Below are 24,029 nucleotides of genomic sequence, written 5' to 3' on the forward strand. Positions count from 1 at the left end.
TGCATTCCCAGACTGCCACTCACAGGCCCTCCGTGCCCCCACAATGGCCCCCTGTGCCCCCACAATGGGCTGGGAAACATCAAAGCCAGCCCCAGGGGCCTCTGTCCTGACGTCAGAACAGCAGGTCCTGGTTAGGGCTTGGCTGGGTCTGCTTTAGAAGTTTCAAAAGGCAGCAGGAACAGCCCCGGGCTCCTCCCAGCTCCCAGCTCATCCCAGAGCTGGAGACCGCCTGTGTGAAGCAGAGGCTGGAGGGTGGCCAAGGGTGCTCGTCTGGCTGTGGGCATGGCAGGCAGGGGAGGTGCATCTGCTGCTCTGCTTGGGGGGTACTGAGGCGCAGAGGACTCCCAGGGTCTCTGGCAATGACACCAGACTCCAGGAAAGGAGGCCTGATGGCAATGACAAAAAGTGGATAATAGCAATGACCCAGAAGGAGGGAAGCTTTTGAGACTGCTGCCGATGGCTGCAAGAAAAATGGCACATTTCTGCCCCTTGCCCCTGAGGATGTCTATGGCCTAGGAAAGGCCTTCATGGTGACATATGGGTCCAGCCCCCTAGCTGTCCCCTCTCCCCTTTGAGCCTTGCTGCACACTATCTGTCTCACTGTACACTCACCTCTGCTCACTGCCACCCTGTTCTTAAAGTGTCCTAACGATGCCACCTTCATATGGTCTCCCTTCGCCCTGCTTCCTTGCTGCAACATTGGGATACCCATCTACCCCTGAGCTATGCAAGCTAAGGGTGTTCATGTACCCCAAAACCAACCACACAGAGCATGCAGGTGGCCCAAGAAGCCCCTTAGGAATGACAAGCAGGCAGAGGCATCTGTCTGGTAGCACCTGACACAGACAGAGCTGGAGCTGCAAACCCCAGGAAGGATAAACCACTGCCCTGGTTCCCAGCAGCATCAACACACAGACGCTGCTGTCCGCACCTCCAGCCCCACACCTGCTCTCTGCCCCGGCAAGCACCTACCCAGGTGCCCAGCCAACCCGTAAGCAGACGTGTGTGTGCATGCATGTGTTAACACAGCTGCAATGGGGAGTGGACAGCACCAGTTCTCCCTAAGTATTCCAGCTCTAAGTAACTTTGGCTACTTGGCTCCAAGTACCCCCTTAAACAAACTACCCGCCTCTCAGTCCTCTGGCCTAAGAAAGACACCCCCTGACCTGCCCAACATGACCAGTTCATTTAAACCATCCTCCACATACATACTTTTTCTTTTTGTAGTACTGGGCTTTGAATCCAGGGATTCTGCACTGAGCTACATCTCAGGCCCTTTTTGAGAAAGAGTATCAGTAAGTCACTAAGGTGCCCAAGCTGGGCTTCAACTTTTGATCCCCCTGCTTTAGCCTCCCAGAGGGCTAGGATTACAGGACTGCATCACCTCATCCAGCTACCTCCCTCTTACTAAAGAAAAATTCCATTCTTTGGACAGACGTCTCAGGAGCAGGCTGATACATCAGATCCTAGTTAGTGAGAAAATCTGCACTGGCAGCCCAAAAGCCACCCAGGAATATGCTCCACAAAGCTAAGTGGTATGATCATTGAGGGACTGTGTGACTTTTTCAACGCCCACAGTCAACCAACCACACATACACGGCTCAGTCCTCCACACCAGGGTACACCAAAGACTCATTACTGCTCCTCTAAGGGTGCCCATAAGGGACATCCTGAACTTCCAGCTAAAGTGGCTTCTGTTAATCCCAAACTTCTGGGCCCCAGGGCCTCCCTTGACTCTGAGCACCACGCCTCTGGACCCGGCCTCTAGGGCTATAGCTGGTGTACTCTGCATCACTCTGCCCACTAGAGGAGCACACCAGGCAGTCAGCTCCCAATTCACTCAGTTTGGTGAAATCACAGCATTCTGCAGAGGGACCCACAACTCTGGAGGCTGGGATGTCCTTGCACGTCAGTCTCCTGTGTGTGGCTTTAATGCCAGTCATCCAGCAACTCAGCCATGTGAGGACGGGCTCTCCAGAACCAAGGCTAAAGACAGGGTAGACAGGCTCTAAGTTCCACGAGAAGCAAGGCACAAAATTCCATCCCACTTTGCCTAGGAAAGGTCCCCCAAAATCCAGCCTCCGTTTGCAGTGGAGAGCAGAGCTAGGGATTCTGCTAAGCATTCCAGTCCTGGGGTAGAATCATTATCTGGAGAGATTCCCGTGTCTGCATTGGAGAACAGATTACTGCAGATGGGGGCAGAAACACAGGAGCAGCTGGCCCTCCCACCTCGGCCTAACTCCGCCTCACTCTTGCCTGGAAGGCCTGGAAAGGGGACAGGAAGAGCACCAGGAGGCACCCAACCCTACAGGGGCTCACGCCAGCTACAATCGTATCCCAAGGGGCTGCCCAGCCAGAGGCCACACCACCAGGCCCTGAAACCCACCTGTTCCTTCTCAGGCTGGGAGGGCGGCACTTGACAGTGCTTACCGGTGACCTCTGAGGGACTCTGAAAACTGCAAGGAAGCAGCAACACACAAAAAGCCAGCCAGAGGGGAGCACAAAAGGAACCTCAGGAGGAAGGAATGAAGCACAGGAACCCTGGGCCCTGGTCCTAGAAACAGGGAGGGTGACCCTGCCAATTGCCACCTCTCCCAGCAGTTATATTACTTGTAAAATGTGAGAAACGGAAGCACAGGACTAAGCAGACACTGAGACCTACCTGCCCCTGCCTCAGCTACACGCCTAGTCCCGAGCTCCCTGCCTCTGACCTCTGTAGGTACCCAGTCATCATCTCCCAAACCAGACTGTGCCCCTCATGGTGCTGGGTAAATACACCATGGGCATGGGAGGGGGGCAAAGGCATGCATGTCCAGCTGATCTGGTCTGGTCCTGTGTCCACCTTTTTCTATCACAGCCAATTCAACTTTCATCTCTGGACCTCAGTTTTTCATCTGGAAAACTGCAGCCTTAAAGTGGATTTTTTGGATTGGGGATTTAGCTCAGTGGCATAAGCACCTGCCTGGAAGCGCACGGTCATAAGTCAGTACAAAAAAAGGACTGTTTCTTTATTTTCTCTCTTTAAGATAGGTCTTACTAGGTGGCCCAGGCTGACCCTGAACTTATGAGCTCAAGTGATCCTCCTGCCTCGGCCTCCCAGGTAGCTAGGCTAAGTGTATGTACTGATAAGCCTGGTTTGAAACAGATTTTGGAGATTCTTTTCCAGCTTACAAGCCTCAGTGAATTCAAATGATATGCATATGACATGCGCCACACACAAGTTTGACTTTCTCAGGGAAGTAAACAACTCCAAATTTCTAGGGAACTGTGCTTCCCAGATTAAAACATCCTTGAACCAAAGAGATCCCTCTAAAAGTAAATGTGGGAGGCCAACACCATAGGACAGAACTGCCAGGGGACCCTGAGAACTCTGCACTCCCCGTGCCTGGAATAGAGTCATTCCTGGCCCTAAGGAGAGAGGGGCCAGCAACTTAGATATGTCCTGAACGCACCCTGAGGCATCTGGGGAAATGATACTCACAGGGAGGCGACAGTGGGTCCCAGGATGGGAAGTGAGCCTTCAGCTCAGCCCCAGGATTTTAGGGTGCTCAGTCAGTGTGAGTGGAGACTCAAAAGGGACAAAGGCCTTCCCACGTCTCCCTAAGATAGAAAGGACCTTGCTGCAGAGCCAGAGAGAGTGATCCCGTGGCTTCACTCCCCACAGGACTCAGCTCCCTGCTTTTACCCTGACTCCACCCCAGTATTGCTGACCCCTCAGCGTGGTGGCTGCAACCCCACTCCACCAGGAACATCCTCCCAGACGTCCAGAGAGGACAGAATGTCCTGTAGACCTACACTGTTCGACATGGTAGCCACCCGGCCACATGGGGCTATTTAAATTAAACTTAATTAAAATGAAAGTTGAAAACGCATTTCCTTGACCTCAGTGGCACAAACCACATTTCAAGCCTCCAGAGCCAGATGTGGCCAGTGGCCACCATACTCAATGGAAAAGAGAACAGTGCCAGCCTGAAAAGGGCTCCTCTGGGTAGCCTCTTCTGCACGGCCCTCACAACTCTTCTATCGTGTCTGGGTCGATCTTTCTGTTCCTGTGTTCTTATGCAGTGTGACTGTTGTTCACATGCACGTATTTTTAGCTTGTGTCAATAATGGTCTTATTTACGTATTTCTTTCCTGGGATGGTGTCCTGTTTGGGCACAGGTTAGCCTCTAACCAGTAGTGAGTGACCCTCCTGCCTCAACCTTCCAAGTGCTGGGATTACAGGCGGGCACTACCATGCCCAGTTTTTGCATTGATGGTCTTATGCTGTAACCTTCCCTGCTGCGTACTTTTTTCCACTTTGCATTGTCCTGAGGATCCTTTCCAGGAAGATGGCTGAGCTGTGGGAAGATGTGAACAAATTCTTCTTTAAACAAGTAAGCAACTGGCCAAAATTAAACAGAGTTTGCAATCCAGCCTGTTCCCCCACAGGGCTGGGCACCCTCAGAGTCTGGACACATGCGTGTGCATATATTCACACACACACACACACACACACACACACACACACACACACACACAGAGCTTCTCCTGTTCCCTTCCTCCTCCCTCCAAACCCCAAGTCACTCAAGGCTGGACCTCAGCAGGCTTCAAAGCGACAGTCAGACGCGTGTTTTCATATTTAGCAGTGCTCTGCAAACCACATCCCGTGAGCCGCAAGCGGGGAATGTGAGGAAATCGCTCAGTGATGTCGTGATGCAGGAAGCACGAGGCGCTCGGAGCCTGTGGCAGCAGCTGCATTGCCACATAGCCTGGGACACACAGTGATGCCTAACACATGTGCAGCAGGCTGGCACCCCCCAGCAGAGCCCCACGCCACCCCAGCAAGGCCCCTTCTCTGGCCTCTCATGCAGGGTAGAGGCTCCACCTGTCTGGACAGCAGCTGCTCTTGGAAGCTACCTCTTATCGAGGGGTCTCTGTATGTATGTATGTATGTATGTATGTATTTATTTTGGAAGCAGGGTCCTGCTATGTAGCCCAGGGTGGCTTCAATTCATGGTGACCCTCCTGCCTCAGCCTCCTGAATGCTGGGATTACAGATGTGTGCCACCACACCTGGCTAAGAAAGGTTTCAGAAAGATGGGGCGAGGGCCATTGGCCTGGGCTGGGGACAGAGGAGAACACAGAGTGCCAACTAGTCCTCAACCAGCCAAACCATCTGATTCTCCCAGATTCTTTCCAGATGCCTTGTAAGTCCCATTTTAGCTCAGGATGGTGGCACATATCTACAGTGCCAGCATTTGGGAGACAGGTAGGAGAAGTGCGGCGAGGTCAGCCGGAACTGCAGAGCAAAAAAATAAAAATAAAATAAAAACAAGCATTTTACAGTTTACAATATCCATTTTCTAAAAAGGCACAAGCTAATCATATTCTTTTATTTACTCTTCTAATTGCATGACTAATGATTTACTTGTTCCTTTAAAGAAAACAACCAAAAAATGTCCTTGAGTTTGATACTCAGCACCACAAGAAAAAGAAAAAAGCCTGTTTCCAAAAAAAAGAAAGAAAGAAAGAAAAAGCTGGCTGCTTAGAAAATGTACTCAGGCTAAAGATAGCAAATGAGTGCTCCAACCTCCAAATCAATAACAACCGATAAAAAAGTAAAAGTAAACTGGTGAACCGAGGACAGAAACATCCCCGTGTGAGTTATTTTTCAAAGCACAAGAACTAGCACTCATCAGCAGATGTTCCCAGCTTGGGTCCCACAGACCCTGAGGGCAGACATCATAAAACACAGGACAGCAGAGAGGAAAGCACTCCCACCCCGGGTGGCTGACACTAAAAAGACCCAGAGTTTTACTTCATTCCTACTCTGCTCAGTCTTAAGGCAGGGCCTGGAAGGCTCAAGATCTGGCTTCCCCTAAGTCCAGAATTGGCTGTTCCTCCCTCCCAGGAGACTCCACTTAACAGACCTACAAAGTCACAATGGACAGACAGAAAAGGCAGAGACAGGAAGGACAGAGGCAGTGGCTGAAAGATACCCAGAGAGATAGATGAAGAGAAAGGAGAGATAAAAGAGCCCTGGAGAAGGAAAAGATGAGCCCAATAGTCAGAAACACACGGTCAGAGGCTGGGTGTGGTGGCACACACTTACAATCCCAACATTCTGGGGAAGGTGGAGGCAGGAGGATCTCAAGTTTAAGTCCAGCCTGGGCAAAGCGGCAAGTCCTTGTCTCAAAATAAATTTACAAAGGGCTGACATGTAGCTTGTAAGTGTGAAAGTCTTGGGTTCAGTCCCCAGCACTGCAAAAAATGAAGACACAGAGACAAACTGAGAGACAAGAGACCAAATAGTCACAGAAAGAAGAGAATAAGACAGAGACTGTGAGCTCATGGGGCTTCCCAGCCACACCCTGATCCCAGCCGTCCAGGGATCTTTTTTCCAACCCACGAGGCCTCGAGACTCAGGCAGCCCTGCCCATGAGCAGGGGGTTGAGGGTCTGCAGAGGTGACAGCCAACATGGAAGGATGCAGCTTGTGTTCAGGTGGGGAACTGGGAGAGCAGCGGGGACAGGAAGGGATAGGAAAGGGCTCAATAGAACAGGACGAGACCCTCTGACACAAAGTCCTCAAATTGGAGGCTCCTGGTAAATAATTCACCAGGACGAGCACCGCACCTTCCCTGGGCTCATCCATTATTCACCAGGATAAATGCGCCACCCGGTTACACTTCCTCACATCTAAATCGGCCGGAGCCATTAGGCCAGGAGGGAAACGACAGCTTTCCTGGAACCTCTGACCCCGCAGCCCTGCTGCTTCTAGAACTCAGCTGCTGTACCTAAGGAGCAGGCTGAACCCTGGAAGAGCCAGGCCAGGCTGGCTCATGGGAAACAGCCCCTACCTGACCCCAGGAGCAGAGCTGGAGGGGCGCAGCTACACAGTCACACCCAGGACACCTGGGTGAAGCCTCCTGCTCACTGTGCTCTCACGGGAGGAGGACACCGGTTTGTTTCAATCTAAAGGCAGCAAGGTCCCTAAAAGGTGCTGCTTTATAATCCCAGCACTCAGGAGGCTGAGGCAACAGGATCACGCAGAGTTCAAGGCCAGCCTGATCTACACAGCAGGATTGTCTCCCCAAAAAAGAAAAACAAAACAGTGCAGAAATGCTAATAGAAACAATATGAAGAGATCTCCAAACAAACATAAATGGTTAAGAAGTACAAGAAAACATTCTGAGCATGAGCAGTAGTAATCTAAAATTGCAAATAAGAATCAGTTATTTTGCCTACCAAATGAAGACCAAAATTTTAAAAATAACAACATTACTGTAGGGTACGGAGCACACAGTCCCGACTTTCATGTGCAAATTATAGCAATTCCCTTCCGGAAAGTGATTTGGTAATCACATATCAATATCCTAAAAAGGTTGCGCTCCTTGTCCTTGGAGAAAGAGCTGACTCCAGGTCTGAGGTAGAAAATGAGACTGGGGCACGAGCAAAGGCCAGCAGGAGCTCATCAAAAGCTTCAGGGCCAGCTGGAAGAGGCTCCAAGGCATTTCGCATCCACAACGGCAAAAGCCACTTGGACTTAAAAATACTGTACATCAAATATTTTTAATATCCATGAGTTCACCAAGCCTGTGGTCCCAACCACTCAGGAGGCTGAGGCAGGATGATCTCCTGAGCCCAGGAATTCCAGATTGACCTGGGTCACACAGTGAGATCCCAACTTAACAAACACAAATCTGGGATTTTATGATGATACTGGAAAAATAACAAAAACACATACAAAAAATCACAAACAACCCAAAGCCTCTCACTGGTCCCCTTTGAAGGTTGCTAGAGGACCTCCACATTATTTTGAAAACTGGCAAAGATCCAACATTTTTTTCCTTTTTCTTCAACACTGTGTAGGGCTGATGAAACAGTTACCAAGGGCAGGTTTGTCTTTGCAGAAATTTCCAGCTAATAAACCGAATTATCATCACCTACAATCCTCTGAAGAAATGGTGGACCTGGTATTGATTACTGATGGCTGCTAATTCCAGAGAGACAACCAGATGTTACACATCTGTGGGAGGAAGTGCACATGAAAAAAAAACTGGATCTGAACCCGATGGAGCCCCCACATCTCACTTTCATGCTGGAAAAGTTTAAGCTCTTTAGAATGATTTGGAAAAAGATGAAGAAGTCAGAGGAAAACGTGCCTCCAACTGAGACAAAATGTGAACATGCATTCTCCGTATCGCCTTTGGTTCCCATGTGGTTACCTAATCCTGATGTAAGCCAGGTGTGATACCACAGGGGTGGGATTCAGCACTGTGGAGGGAAGGCTGAGGCAGGAGGATCTTAAGTTTGAGCCTAGCCTGGCAACTTATAAGACCCAATCTCAAAATTTTAAAAAACCTGAAAGGGCTGGGTAGTTCAGTATGACGTCCCCTAGTTTCAATGCCCAGTACTACAAAAACAAAACCAAACAGAAAACCTAGTATAGCTGCTTGATGTTTCCCAGGGTCACAACCTGGTCTTCCCCACCAGATCCTGAGCTCCCCAAGGACAGCACTGATCTCCCATGCCCGTGCACTGTGGGAGGAGGTCGGAAATGGCAGCTGACATGCGGAGTTGAACAGAGCTGGATAATTTGGCCACATTATCCTCTGTGATGTGGAATTGGTGCAGGGTCAAGGCCCAAGATGGGTTCCTGGTTGGCAATTACATTAATTATCGTTATTAATTCAGCACACATTTATTTAGGGCCTGCCATGTGCCAAGTCCTCCCTAAAACACTGGGGATGGAAGGAGAAAAACACACAATTACTGCCTGAAAGTGTCTTAGTCTAGAGGAGGAGGCAGACGAGTAAACGCATAATTACAGTAATAGCTAACACTTACTGACCCATACTTATTGTGTGTGCCCAGTGCTGCTCCAAGCGCTTTAACCGTATTATCTTGTTAAAACTCACACCCACCCACTGCGATCCCCATCTACAGGAAAAGCTGCTCAGAGAGGTAAAGCCTCCTGCTGGAAGTCACACAGCTAGTGAGTGACAAACATTAGTGTCAGATCTCAGGTTGCTGCAGTCACCAGCCTGTGTGGCACTACCACAGGGGTGTGTGTGTGTGTGTGTGTGCAAGAAGCTTCTAAGTCACAGAGGGACAAGAGGCAGAGGAGAATCACCTTTCAACACAAGGTGCCTGGAGGAAAAGAGATCAAGCCACAAGCCTGGGCTGGAACATGGTCAGGGGATGCCAAGGGGCTTAGGAGGCTCAGGGTTTAAAAGAAGAAAGAAGTCATTGGTTTGGGGCAAAGACACTGAAACACAAGCTCTCTCTGCTCAAGGGGCCTGGACTGGCAGTCTGAATCCTGGTTTCAAGGTGGTGGTTCCAGAGGTAGAAAAATGGACTGAAGAAGAAGATCCTGAATGATAATTTAAAAATAAAAAGCGGGTTGGGGATTTAGCTCAGCGGCATAAGCACCTGCCTTGCAAGCAGGCAGTCGTGAGTTCGATCCCCGGTACCAATAAAAGGAAAAAGACCAAAAAATAAAAATAAAAATAAAAAGCACTAGGGATGTAGCTCAGTGTGAAAGTCCTGGATTCAATTCCCACTTACACCAAAGTTTAAAAACAAACAACCCTCCCCCCTGGGGAAAAAGAAAAAAAAAACAGACCGGAAGAAGCTGGCTATCACAGGGAGCAACAGGTGTAGTCACCGAGGCAAGGACCATAGGACAAGGCCACCCTGCTCCGTTTGTCCCCGTCAAGCAAAGCGCCACAATCAGAGGTTAAAACAAGGAATGACACCCGTGCTGGTCTGATCAAAAGCACATAATCACGGTGTCACAGGGTGGGCTCCTTCTGGGTCTCCAAGGGGAAGCAGGAGGCTCCTCAGAACTCCTGACCATACAGTCTCTGTCTCTGCCCTCACACAGCCACCTCTCCTCTGCTGTGTCTGTCTTGAGCTTTTTTCCCAATGGTCATACTCAATTAGTTGCCTACCTTGATACTTTCACTTGAACTTGACCATATTTGCAAAGACCCGAATTCCAAACAAATTTCTAAGTACCAGGATTTAGGCCTTCAAAAATATTTTGGGGGACCCAGTTCAACTTGATTTTCAGCCATTTTTTTTTTTTTTTGTCTTTAGCTTTTGTTGCTTTTTGTGTTATTTTGCTGTACAATACACCACAGACATCTTTCTATAGCTGTTCACAGGGTTCTAGCTCATTCATCTCAATCCCTGCTTATTACTTCACTGTAGCTGGCTGTAGTGGCACACATCTGTAATCTCAGCACTCAGGAGGCTGAGGCAGGAGGATTACTGTGAGCTCAAGGCCAGCCTGGGCTACAGTGAGTTTAAATCCAGCCCGAACTACATATCGAGACCCTGTCTCAAAAAAACCAGGAAGAAAGAGAGAGAGGAGGGACAGAGAAGGGAGGAAGAATGGAAGAAGAGAGAGAGGGAAGGAAGAAAGGAGGAAAAGAAGAAAAAAGTATGTACATGTTGTAACAGTGACACTGGGCTCTCCGTCTGGTCCCTGGGTGCCATGCATTTTTTTTTCTTCCTCCTTCCTTCACAACTGGTTTCAGACTCCCAGCAAAGGGGTGCTATTTACTGAACCCTTCAACACAGTTTCCATTGTGGTAGTTTATGTCTACGTACCAGCTGGTTTTTCAGTCTTTGAGAATGATGAACACATGTTCCCATTAAATTTTCTTCCCTTTTTTCTTGTTTATAGTACAGCCTCTAATGCAGCAGGAGACTTAATTTGCCAGTATTTCCACTTTTCTTTCTTTGCAGCACTGGAGATGGACCCCAGGGCCTCACACAAGTTAGGCAAGCGTTCTACTGCTGACCTGCAGCCCAGCCCTGCAGGGTTTTATATTAGACTTTTACATCAACATTTCTAAGTATGTGGTTTTCTTTCCTGCACTGTCAGCCAGCATTTGGGAGCAAGGTTATATCAACTTCGGGATACACGCAGGATGCCATCCATCTGTTCCTTGGCTTTGTGACAACCTATAAAGCATTACAGGCTCTATTTCCTCAACGTAGTTCAAAATTTCCCCTTCTGGTAGTATTTACAGATGTAATTTTGTAACTACCTTTCAATCCTTTATTATTTTGTTTATCATGGTACTAGGGATTAAACCCTGGAGCTATCAACCATCTGAGCTCCATCCCCAGCCCTTTCTAGTTTTTATATTGAGAGTCTTGCTAAATTGCCCAGGGAGGACTCAAATTTGCAGTCCTCCTGCCTCAGCCTCCTAAATACGAGGATCATGAGAATGTGTCATCAGGACCAGCTCACATTTTTTTTCATCATTTTTATTGCACTGTATCTTTTCCTTGGATATGAGGAGCTCTGAACATCTTGACACGGAATAGGCTAACAGCAGTGCTGTTTTTCCTCTTTAGAAACAATCCTGGGAACTTAATTCTTTTGATTAAAGAATTTCCTTTCTGCATTTCTTTCATTGCTGATCTTCTCCAGTTCCTTAGTATTTCTTCACCTTACTTGGTCACTTTCCTTTTCACATGTTGACTTCCTAGCTTATTTTTGGGAAATGCACATCTTCTTGCTATTTTTTGAAGGAGAGGGAAGCCCCACAAAATAGTACCTTGAAAAATCCACTGCCCTTTCTCATCAGGTTCTAAGGGAGAAAAGACACAATGTGGGCAGAGCCCAAGAAAATGGGGATGAGGGAAGGGAACAGATTTGACTGCTATGAAGAGGGCAGTAATCAGTGGAGAAGTAGCATAAATGCTGTACCTTACTCTGGGTGGCCCAAGGGAATGCCTCAAGACTCAACTGCACATGTCCAGAAGCCCTGCTCACTACAATCACGTAATTTTCATCCTACAGATGAGGAAACATAGTCAAACAAAATTAAACCCGCTCCATGGCTGGGCATGGTGGCACATGCCTGTAATCCCAGCATTCAGGAGGCTGAGGCAGAACAGCTACATGCTCGAGGCCAGCCTGGACTACAAAGTGAGTTCAAGGCCAGGTTTGGAACTGTGGTCAACTAAATCCAAGAGCTTCCTGAGCGACCAGGCAACAAGAACATGCAGGATAGGATACAGAGTAAAAAGCAGCAGGTGATTGATTCAGTGTGAATTGGTGTGGAAATGAGAACAGATCAGAGACCAGGCACTGAGCTCTTGGGTGGGCACTGGGCAACCATGTGCCAGTTACCTGGAACCACCTTGGCTTGCATTGGTTGTCACAGCAGGGATGGGGGGGATGGTAGGATGGTAAATCTTCTGGTCACCTTAGCAACACCCTACATTTGAACAACGCTTACCTGTTTCATTCACACTTTATCCCACGCAATTTTCCCAGCCTACTGTACAGTAGGAACTCCCAACCTACTGTACAGATTCAGGAACTTTTAAAAAGCCTTAATAGGGGCTGGGGATTTAGCTTAGCGGCATAAGTGCCTGCCTTGCAAGTGTGTGGTGGTGAGTTCGATCCCTGGTACTGGTAAAATTACACACACACACAAAAAGCCTTAACAATGGGTCGGGTTTTTTTTTTTTTTTTTTTTTTTTTAATTTTTTGGTCTTTTTCATTTTTATCGGTACCAGGGATCGAACTTACAACTGCCTGCTTGCAAGGCAGGAACTTATGTCGCTGAGCTAAATCCCCGGCCCCTTGGGTCGGGGGTTTAGCGCAGCAGCGTAACTGCCTGCTTGGTAAACGCTAAATTGTGAATTCAATCTCTGGTACCAAAAAATAAACATAAAATAAAAATCAAAGCCTTAGCAAGAATCGGATTAAAGCTACAAACTCCTTTGCCACAAAAATAACATACGCATGAAACCCTGTACACAGTTTTTAAAAGCCTGCATCTTTTTTTGTGTGTGTGTGCAGGGATCGAACTCATGACTGCAAGCTTATGCCACTGAGCTAAATCCCCGCAAGCCTGCATCTTTTGACAAAGCAATTCGATTTCCAGGAATTTATCTGGATACACAAGCATGGGCCAAAGACAGGCATGAGGATGTCTGTGTGTGGTGGTACAGAACAGGAAATCCTCGGAAACCGCCTGGTATCACCACTAGGGATGGGGTGCAATAAACTAGGGAAAGGGGATTGCAGGGGCACATGTCAACCACACTTGCTCTAGCTCTGGCTTTCCTTTAAAACGTGCAGGAGCATTCCTGCACCCCCCACCTACTGTGCCCCAACTCAGCAAGGTCCCAGGAGAGGAAACAACACAGGCAGCCATGCGCGGGAGGAGGTTAAATCATGAATTGTAAGTGTGTGTTTTCTTTGGCCAGGGCAGTCTGGCCAAGCTCTGGGGGCTGTTGGGCAAACATTTTTCATATTTTAGTAGCTGGCCTCTGCCCAAGGCAGTCAGAAGTTAAGTAAGCTTGAATAAGTGGCGCCCATCCTCTCCCTAGTCCCAAGAATTCTTAATGAGGTTTTAAGGCAGCGGCCTCCTGCAAACGGGCCTAAGTATCACTCACCCTTCACTACTTTTAATGAATGCAAATGATTCAGCAACAAAACACTTAGCCTGGAGTGAAATCCAGCTTGGTGTGGCTCGTTTCTCTAACCGATTGCCCAGCTCAGACAGGGCCCTCCCGGGCCTCAGGTGCCCACACTGGTCCAGGCAGCAGCCCCAGGCTGCAGAACAGGAAGCACCCAGCAGGAGGGAGATCCCCCCAACACAGCAATCAGGTGCGACCCTCACAACTCAGCCCCTTTTACGACTCTGGCTCCAGGGCAGAGGAAAGTGTAAGCAAGAAAACAAAAGGTATTGCTTTGATCTAAGAAAAGGGCTGGTCCCAGGCACCTCAAAGGGCCCTGTCCTTCCGGTCACCAGAGGACTCAAGGGCACTTCACCCTGACACGCCAACCCCTAAAACCCTAACTGCACCTGATGTCCAGCAGTCCAGTAACTCACTCAATAAGGTTCTCCTTTGGCAGCAAAAACTGAAAGCAATTTGTCAAGAGTCTAAGAGCAACTTTTAACTAATTTACTTCTGGGGCGGGGGTGTCAGGCCGATGTGTTGCCTGGTCAGCCTGTGAACACTTCTTGAGCTTGGCCAAGACCACAGCTTGGTCCAGAATAGGCCACTGGTAATTCAGCGGCTACCACCTTCACCCATGGGGACAGTCGGCAGCTGGCAGGAGACCCAGAGTCCACACGTGCTTTTCCTGGCCACAGAGATAAAGGAAGAATTACAGACACCAGACTACAAGTAGGCAAAGGGTTAAACTCAGGACCTTGGAGGGATTCGAACCTGACCACCAAGTTCAAGGCCAGCCTGGGTGACTTTGTGAGACCCTGACTCAGAATTTTTTAAAAGGGCCGGGTGCCAGTTATGGTGGCACGTGCCTATAATTTCAGCACTGGATAAGCTAAGACAGGAAGACTGCTGGGAGTCTGAGGCCAACCCAGGCTACATAGCAAGTACAAGGTGGGTCTGAACCAGCCTGAACTACACAGTGATAAAACAAACAAACAAAAAAACCCCAAAGAAAGTGCTGGGGATACAGCTCAGTGATATAGCTTCAATCCCCAGTACCACAGAACAAAACAAAACTTGTTCTCAACATGAACAAACCCCTTTCTTTCTCTCTCTCACTCCTTTCTTTTCTTTTGCTGTATCAGGAATTGAACTCAGGGCCTTGTACCTGCCAGGCCAGCACAGTGCTGCTGAGCTATGTCCCCAGTATACCTCTTCCTTCTTTTGAGGCAGGGTCTTATTATATAGCCTAAACCAGCCTACTTTACTATGTTGCCCAGGCTGGCTTTGAACCTATGATCTTCTTATCTTAGTCTTCTGAATACTGAGATTATAGGCATGCACCACCATGCCTGGTAAGATCAGATTTTTTTTCTGGTCACGATTCCCTAAACAATACTGTATAACAACTATTTGCGTTGTTTGCATTCATAAATTGTATAAATAACCTAGAGATGATTTAAAGTACATGAGAAGCCAGGCGTGGAGCCACATACCTACAATCCAAGCATTTTAGGTTAAGGCAGGAGGATTACAAATTTGAGCCCAGCTTGGGCAATTTAGCAACATAGTGAATGTTGTCTCAAAATTAAAAAAAAAAAAGCATATGAGAAGATGTGTGCAGGTTATATGCAAATACTATACCATGTTATTTATTCTCAAACCTGGAGCCTCATATGTCCTCGACAAGTGCTCTGCCACCAAGCTATACCACAGCCCCTTATGTTGTTTTATTTTTTAAATTTTATTTATTTACTTACTTTAGTACTGGAGTTTAAGCTCACAACTGCGCGCTTGCAAGGCAGGCACCTATGCCACTGAGCTAAATCTCCAGCCCCTATTTATTTGTTTTTGGGACAGGGTCTTACCATGCAGCTCAGGCTGGCACTGCACTTCCTATACAGCCCAGGATGGTCTCAAACTCACAGCAATCCTCCCATCAAGCTACACCACAGCCCTCTGTGTCATTTTACATAAGAGACTTGTACACCCACAGGTTTTGTTACCCAGCAGGTGTCCAGAAAGAAAATAACCCCAGGTATGGAGACAACTGTACGTTTTTCATTTGGTCTGAAAGTAGCCATGGCCCTTGACCCTTACAGGACAGACAGAACATCAGCCTCCTTACAAAGAGAAATTTCACGTGGTGTTTTAGAGGCCTCCAAAGATAAACCCTGGATCATTGGAAAACAAGTGTGGAAATTCTCTTCACTTTCTGATTGCTCAAAGCGCATCAGCTACAAAACCTCTGCTTGCTCAAAACACTCCTAGGGGGCTTGGGATTTAGCTCAGTGGCATAAGCACCTGCCTTGAAGCAGGCAGTCGTGACTCGATCCCTGGTACCGATAAAAAGGAAAAAGAGAAGAAAAAAAAAACACTCCTACGAGAAGCCAAAGGAACCTAGAAGAGCACCAGCTTTGCACAGGCACTAGGTCTCCCGGGTCCTAGCCTCTAGAGTCCCCGCTTTCTGGGAAACCCTTTAATCAGTCCCTTTCCTACATCTTTCGCTTTCTGTCCACCATCTCAACCCCAACTCCACTCTCAATCCATCCTACCATCCAGGGAACCCAAACTCAACAAGAAAATTTCCTGGCCTTCAGACTCCTTGTGTCCCCCAAGAGAGGGAAGATGTCATTCAGCAAGGCCGGACAGGCACACAACAGAATGCAGGATCCCCACCATCTCTGCACAACCGTGCTGCCCCCTCCTCTCTGCCTCTTGCCTGCCCCTGCCCCTCTCAGTCCTGCACCCCAGAGATTGTTACCCAGTCTACAAGGGGACCCGCACCTCTCTCCAGCCTTCTTTGCATCCTGTCCTGTTAATTTTTTTTTTTTTTTTTTTTTGGTGGTGGTGGTACTGGGGATCGAACTCATGACCTCACACTTGCCAGGCAGGCGCTTATGTCACTAAGCTAAATCCCGGCCCCTGTCTTGTTAATTACTCTCCTCTTGTAGAGCACTGACTTACCTACACACATACAATCCGGGACTGGAGTGAATCTCTAGTCTTCCTGGAACAGGCTGGCCTCTCTAGGTGCAGACTCTGCCGTGGCATGTTATTTTATTCTTTTCTAACAGAAGCCTTGCTCTCTAAAGGACAGCTGTCACCTCTCCTGAGTATTTCTTGCTTCTGATGACTTACAAGTGGTCCCTCACTGCCCAATATACACTTTCTAGTATGATGCTCTACGCCTTCAGCATCATTTGTTATTTATGTACCAGCCTAAAAGGAAAACAGCCTCTTCTAAAACTTTGGAGGATGGGAAGCTAAAACAGGCCTGTAGATGAATCACCCTCATCCCAGTTACAACTGTCTTTTATTAGGCATTCTCTAGATCACACACCAAGTCCTCCCTACAAATATAGCTTTGAAGGCACTGCTGCTTTTAAGATGCACCATTATTTACGTGCACTAAAAAGCAAAAACAGTACCCGTTAAACAAAGACACAATGCTATATAATTGATTATAAGCTATATCCCAACTTCAAAGATGTGAAAGTGAAAAAAAGTACTTAAGAGTTAAACACAGTATGAACTCTCTTAATTCTTAAAGAACTCTTAATGGGATTGTTACTATTGCCTTTTCCCCAAACAGGACACTGGTGGTTGGCCATGCTGGTGATACCTGTAATCCCAGCACTTGGGAGGCTAAGGCAGGAGGATTGTTGCAAGTTCAAGACCAGCCTGGGCTATAAAGTGAGCTCAAAGCCAGCCTGAACTGCATAGCGAGACTCTGTCTCAAAAAGACAAAAAAAAAAAAAAGTTTTTAAAACGGCTGGTCCTATAACAGTGCAAGGTCCTTGTGCTGCAAAATAGGAAAGAAGGAAAGAAGGGAGGAAGGGGGGGAGGGAAGGAAGGAGGGAAGGAAGGGGGAGGGAAAGAGAGGGAAGGAGCTCAGGAATTAAGTGAACTAAGGTCTCTTAGTGAGGAAGCTATGGGGCCAGAACCTAGTTCCGGAAGATTTCAGAACCTCCTTGACAGGTAGACACAATGGAAAGCAGAACAGCCAGGCCTGAGACAGCCCCTCCTTGGTTAAGCAGTCTCAAACACTTGCTTGGCTGATTCTTAAAATCGGGGTCTTTTTTCAACTGCATCTCCACAGATCCTACTTCCAGAAACAACAAAAGGAAAACAGGTTTCCCTAGCTCCTTTCCTGCAAAACTGGCTAGAAGTGAAGGCAATCCAGCCAACTTGTTATATATAAAATGCATTTAACGAGCCTTTCAAGTCCAGGGAGTGGGAGAAGGAAGAGTTCATTGGAAACCTGATACTTTGGCAGCGGAGCCCAGAGTGCCTGGGCCCTAAGCTTCAACCCCCAGGGATAAACACCATCCCCATCCCCTTTGTCTGTCAGGGGAGGTGCTTCCTTGGGGGCAGGAGCGCAGCAAAGCTTTTTATGACAAAGCCCACCTAACAACAACCCTCTACCGGAGACCTGGCCAGGGTCTTTGCACAACCCACAGACCAATAAACCTCCAATCTCTCCCCCAACCTGCTGGGGTCCCTCTCCACAAATACCTGTGACTGCCATAAATGCCCTGAAACAGCCCCGTTTACTGCCCAGCTTGCCTGCTGCTAAATGAAGGCATTTGTTTCAAATTTGCAAATACCAAAAGCAGTGGAAACCCAAGTCCACCCCTAAAATGAAATGTTCTGCATTCCTCTGGGCCTCAAGCACTGTGCTTCAAAAGCTGCAAAGGGCTCTGGCTGTTTACTCACTGGTGGTGCTATTGCAAGAGGTATTTCCCTGCTCCCTGAGGCTGCTTTGATCCCAGCCAGAGGAGGAGGCGGACAGGGTGCCACCGATCCAGGGTGGGCCCTGGCACTCGGCCTCCTTTCTGGGTCACCAGCAGCAGCCAGGGGGGACACACAGGAGCAAGTCGCGTGGGAAGAAGAGCCAAGCAGAGACCTGCCTAAGATTGCAACCTGGAGACAGCAGGACAGGGCAGGCCGGCTAAGATGCAGGACCATCTTCAAAGGGCCTCCAGACACAGGCGAGGTGGGGAAGTGGAAACAGGGCAATAGCACCCAGCATCTTACGCAGAAATAAGGGGCACCCTTTCTCCCCAGCTCCAAGCAAATCTGGACACAGCACCCAAACAGGGTGAGGTGGGGTGTTTGTTAAATAACAGCCTTTTGTTTTAAGAAGTTTCTAAAAGGGGAGGAGGGATGAGACAGTGAGCCATCCTCCTGCAGTGCTCACCCAAAACCCCCAGCCCTCTGCCCCCTGGGGCGGGGGAGAAGCTCACATCACAGATCCAAAAAACTGCTGAGTTGGGCTTTTTTTTTTTAGTTGATCAGTTTAACAATCAGTTTAATCTCCTAAATTAACCCAACTGGTGAAATGATTTGCTCTTTGTAGCCAGAGTTACAAGACATACAGCATTTCCTTGTTCTCCTCCCTAAGAGCATGAGACAAGCTTTTCTTTGTGATTTGTTTTGTTTCCCAGGTGGCTAGGAGGGAACTCTGGGTCTCTAATGCCATCCTAGGCCATCATCCCGGAAGTACCTGTGGGTCTGAGGCACTCGCTGGGAAACAGCTCCATTTGTGTTTAGTAGATGAACTACAGTGGAGTCCCAGACCGACCGCCGGAGTCTTCTCTTTGTATCCCTCCAAAGCAGGACACAGGACATCAGGTTCACATGGAACCTGGGAACTTCAGAAGCAGAAGAAGTTCTGCAGAATCCTGGAGAGGTGAATGGCTTAGCAGTGGGAGATGGCCCTGGCACCATACAACCTGCTGCTCCCAGATACCAGAAGCGGAGGCTTAACTCTTCTGGAGTCTCCAAACTTATCCAGGGCCAGGAGCGCCAGCTATAACCCTTGTAAGCTGAGTCAGTCTGTTGCCACCTACAGGGTCTCCAGTTTTACAGCACAATAAGGCCAATGTACAACTCCCAGCAGGCGGCACTGGCCTGGAATGTGGCAGCACATGACAAGCTGAGGCCTGCAGCAGTTGCGACCTTCCAGGAGCCCTGAGGGTAGAGGTGGTGGGGGCCCCAAAGGCTGGTGAGGAAAGTCTCAGCCATAGAGATCAGGCAGTGTCCTAGTGCTCTAGACTACACAGTCTGGCTGCAACTCCTTTCAGACAAACCTCCAAATGCACCCTGATCATCTTAACCTTGCTGTAAGTAACTAAAACAAAACAGGAAAAGGAGACACGACTGACAATTTGATTTGGAATGGAGAACCAGATCTCTCCCTGCATAAATTTTTGATACACTACTAGCTAGGACAAGCAAAGAGGGTTATCCCACCCCTCACTTGCCAGCACCCCTCCCACTGGCAGGGTAGGGAGGGCTGAAGTGAACCTGTGTTCCCAGTGCCTTAAGCACCCCCCAGGCACATGTGTGTGAAACCCCACAGCATCTCACTGTACGCGGGACAGCAAGTGAAGGGCCCAGCAGAGACTGGCATGGCACCTTGGTCTCTGCTCTATCACTTATCAGCTCTGCACTGCTGGGTAGACCTTATCTGGTGACTTGTCTTGCTACCTGTGAGCCTTGCTGATGGGACCCATCGTGGGTGTGGGTGGAAGTCTGTTGTAAATTATAAAGCAAGGCAGGCGCTGCTGTCGGTTATTACAGAGGCTCATCCAAAGCACACCCAGCCCTAAGCCTCCCTTCAGGTGATCTCTCTTCTGTGCGAAAGAAAAAGGGCTGACCAGGTACAATTGTGTGCCCTCTCATCAGAGAAACTTTCTGTTTGTTCCTCCCGTAAGAACCAGACAGGTATGAGATGCACACAGGTAATCTCAGCACTCAGGAGGCTGAGATAGGAAAACCGAGTAGGAGGCTGGGGTGGGCTATACAGCGAGTCTCTGTCTCAGAAAACTCCTTCCCAAACTGCTCCAAAATACACTCAAACCTTTCCACTTCGCTTTGCACCCAGAGAATTACCCTCACTCACACAGCTGGCTCTAAACACACCTACCTGTGGCCACGTCCTAGAGCAATGATAGTGACTTTTAGAGCATTCAATGCTACAAAAAGCCTGCTGCTGCACACATGCCACAGGGCATCCTCACCACTGCCCTAGACAATAAAACACAGCCCCTGTTCAAAGTCTTCCCAGACCCCAGGGTAAGCAAGCCTGTGAGGTACAGCAGAGACATAGCTGGGGCAGCCTCAGAGGCCACCATGGTGTTGGCCCTCCAGGTACCAAAGTCCTTTGACAGTCAAGCTCTCAGGAGCTACATAGAGTTAGCATGGAATGGATACTGCTGTGGGACCATCCTGCCACCACAGGGGCAGGAGAAGGGCAGAGAAGATGGTTGATCTGGAACACATTACAAGGGAGGTCATCCAATCATCTTGGCCCCATCAGCTGAGACATGAAGGGCCAGTAGTTCCAAGACTCTTGTTCCAACAGGACACCCAGAGTAGCTGTATAGGTTGTGCACTGTTCAAGATGCCTAAGTCACCATGTCAATACTGAAACACAGCCTGAGCTCCAACAGCCAGAGCCCTGCCAGGCACAGGGTTTCCTCCACTTGGAAGAAGGGGTACCAAATCTTCATTTGTTTTTGCACTGCTAGAGATGGAATCTAGGGCCTTGCAATGCTAAGCAAGTGCTCTATCACCAAGCTACACCCCAGCCATGTGGCTAGCTGCTGGGGCCCTTGGCAGTCCCAAAAGCAGACAGGCATCCCTCACCCCATCGCCAGCCCTGCTCCCAAGAATGGACAAAAAAAGCCAGTGTGTCTCCTGGAGGAGTGGCCATATGTGCCAGCCTCAAGGAGGCTAGCAAGATTCCCCCCCCCCCCCGCACCAACCACAAAGCCCTGGCACTGACATGTTCCACAAGTGACACAGTGAAACCCTCGCAGCCACGAGTGATGAGAGAACGGGTGATTAGAGAAGCCCTTCCCTGGGTCCCGTAGATCTCTGCCTGGGCTGTGGGAACTACAAGAATCCAGCCTCTGGCCAGAAGGACCTCAGCACAGAGACATGGTGGCTCTGAACTGGTACTCACTCCCTTGGGGGACTCAGTTTCTGGATAGAGGTCAAGGAAGCTCCACTAGGAAATGCAAAGCTGAACTACAGTTGGAATACTGAGCCTCACTAAGGAAATCTGTGCTTTTGGGGCTGGGGTACATGTAGCTCAGGAGTAGAGTGCTTTCCTAACATGCACAAGGGTCTGGGATACCACTGCAATCCCCAGAACTGCAAAAGAAAGAAAAAAAAAAAAAAGAAAAAGACCTATGCTTTTGAATGAGCAAACAGTCTCTACAGCCTGCAGTCAAAGAGGGACTCTGCTGTGTCTGTGAAAACCTCTCTGGAAATGGGAGACAGAAAGTCAAGATAGACTCTGGGAAGGGCCCCAGGGTTGGAGGGAGACCCTGCTCCCTGGAGTCTGGTGTCCCCATAAGTGAGACCCAGGAACCAGCATTACTTGGTGCTGTACAAAAAGGTTAATTACCCAACTCAGGATGGTGCAGCTATGTAGCAACTGAATCAGAATCAGAATATAGAGAAACAGGGATCCTGGCACCAGGGCTGTCTCTTCTCTTCCTCTCCTGTGCATGGATGCAGTGACAGTTTTCAGACCTTTTCCGAAGGCCACCGCTACAGCACTCAGAGGTGGTAAACCACTGCCTATGTCTGCTTAGCAATGCTGGCTCCGTCCTTTCAGCTCTTTGATGCCCTTCCCCCCACTCCTATGCCCCATTTGCTCCTGCATCTCAGACTTACTGTCCCACACATTCTGGAATATTCTATACTACTTAGCACTTTACCAAACGGTGTCTTTTATTGTATTTCATGTGATTTTTTTTTTCTATGACTTCGTGTCTTCAGAATTTCATGTGATTTACATCTCTCCCGTGTCTCCCTGCTGGCTTGACCCACCCAAGACAGCTTCACGCACTATGGACACCAGATATTTGGCACACCCTCCTCTGAGCCCAGTACCCACGATGTACTGAGCCCCAGTACTCTCCCCCTCCACTTCACAGACAAACCCTCTTTCCAGCAGCTTGGTGGTTCTCAAACTTGAATGCAAAAGAATCTCCTAAGAAGGTCTTTATAAATAGAATTTCCTTTTGAAATCTGAACTATGTGGCAAGATGGGCTTTCAAAAAAAAAAATCTAATCTAATAAAGAAGAACATAAAGCTGGGCGTGGTACTGCATGCCTATAAACTCAGCTACTTGGGAGGCTGAGGCAAAAGCTTCTAAATTCAAGGCAACTTAGAAAGACCTTTTCTCAAAATAAAACAGAAAGGGCTGGGAATACAGCTGAGCTGTAGAGAGTCTGTCTGGCATGCATAAGGTCTGGGTTCGATCCTAGTATGACAAAAAAAAAAGAAGAAGCAGAAAAAGGAGGAGGAGCAGGAGCAGGGCAAGACAACGAAGAAGAGACATTTTCTAGTCCTTTTCCATAACCATCTTGCCAGGCAGGCCTGCAAGAAGGTTGCAAGAAACTAAAACTGGAACCAGAACGTCCAGCTACCTGCCCTCCCACTCTACTCCCGCCACACTGTATTTTTGTTAAGTACTGGGTCTATCCAGGGACTGGCCTGTGCTAGACAAGTGCTCGGCTGCTCGGCTGCTCAGCTGCATCTCCAACCCCTTGCCATTCACTTCTGAGTAACACCTACCCACACCTTCCTAACTCATGACTCACAATCCCTACCCCAAAACTCAGACCTCGTTTCCAGAAGTTGCCTGCACACTTAAGGGAGACAGGGCTCATGAGGACCCAGCTTTCAACAAGAGCTTGGGCTCTGCCGACCCCTGGTAGGTGATGGCCCACTCACCGTGCATACACTCAAGGGATACTGCCTCATGTCTCCACACACAGCCACACGAGACAAAACCTGGGATCCAGAAGCCTGCGCATGGGGGAGGGGCCCGGCCCGCCCTGCCCAGTTCTGTCTGCAGTGTTACTGGGAGGAAAACGGCCTAAATGCAGAGAAGAAAAGGGAAAGAGGACGGAAACAGTGACACATCACAGAGGCTTTCTCTAACCACTGATCAGCCAGCCAGCTCCCGTACTAGCTCCACCAAAGCGCCAGCAGTGGGTTTGCAGGGTGACAACAGACAATACGACAGGGCCCTAACCCTGGCTTCTATAGCCTCAGAAAAAGGACCGACAGATGGTGACCAGATCGGAAATACAGCACAGGGGAAGCGACCAGCCCTGGACAAGGAGAGTTGGGCCTGGGCCAGCCACCTCAGCCCAACCCTATGACCCCACCTGGAGATGGCAACAGAACAGCATGCTACTGGGGTTGGGAGGTTGAGGCATTGCAGGCCCAGGACACTCACCCTGCTTACCAATCCTTTACCCCTTCAGGAAAACACCAAAGACTGAATCCCTGGCCCCCAACAGCTCTTGGCTAGAATACTGAAAAAAAAAAAAAAAAGTGAATTGGCAAACCTCCATCCCAGATGGGTCTCACACAAGCTGTACAGGCTTTAGCAAGAACCCCCTCACACTGTGCTCCAAAGCACACCACCACAACTGCCAAACCCCAGAAAACATGCTTGCCTTGTTTTGTTTTGGTTGTTTTTTGTCTGTTTGTTTGTTTGTGGAAGTTTATTTTTTTGTGAGTGTGTATGTGTTTGAGAGAGGGTCTACTTTGTGGTTCAGGCTGACCTCAGA

The 24,029-nt window shown here is 48.8% G+C and overlaps 1 protein-coding gene across 2 annotated transcripts in view; it reads right to left on the reverse strand.

The window, feature by feature from the left end:
• The window catches only part of Ptk7 (protein tyrosine kinase 7 (inactive)), a 55,000-nt gene that overhangs the window by 26,564 nt on the left and 4,407 nt on the right, over positions 1-24,029 (reverse strand). The window contains exon 1 of one of the 2 annotated variants that reach the window (XM_063238833.1): positions 18,931-18,982. The exons of the other annotated variant lie outside the window; for it this stretch is intronic. Within the exon in view, the coding sequence (XP_063094903.1) occupies positions 18,931-18,967 (37 nt within the window). The 5' untranslated portion in view covers positions 18,968-18,982. Of the gene's footprint in view, positions 1-18,930; positions 18,983-24,029 lie in introns of those variants that run through there. 2 annotated transcript variants of the gene reach the window in all.

The sequence above is a fragment of the Cavia porcellus genome, unplaced genomic scaffold (assembly GCF_034190915.1).
Source record: "Cavia porcellus strain 051 isolate PalLab524CR breed Dunkin Hartley unplaced genomic scaffold, mCavPor4.1 scaffold_28, whole genome shotgun sequence".
Lineage (NCBI taxonomy): Eukaryota > Metazoa > Chordata > Mammalia > Rodentia > Caviidae > Cavia > Cavia porcellus.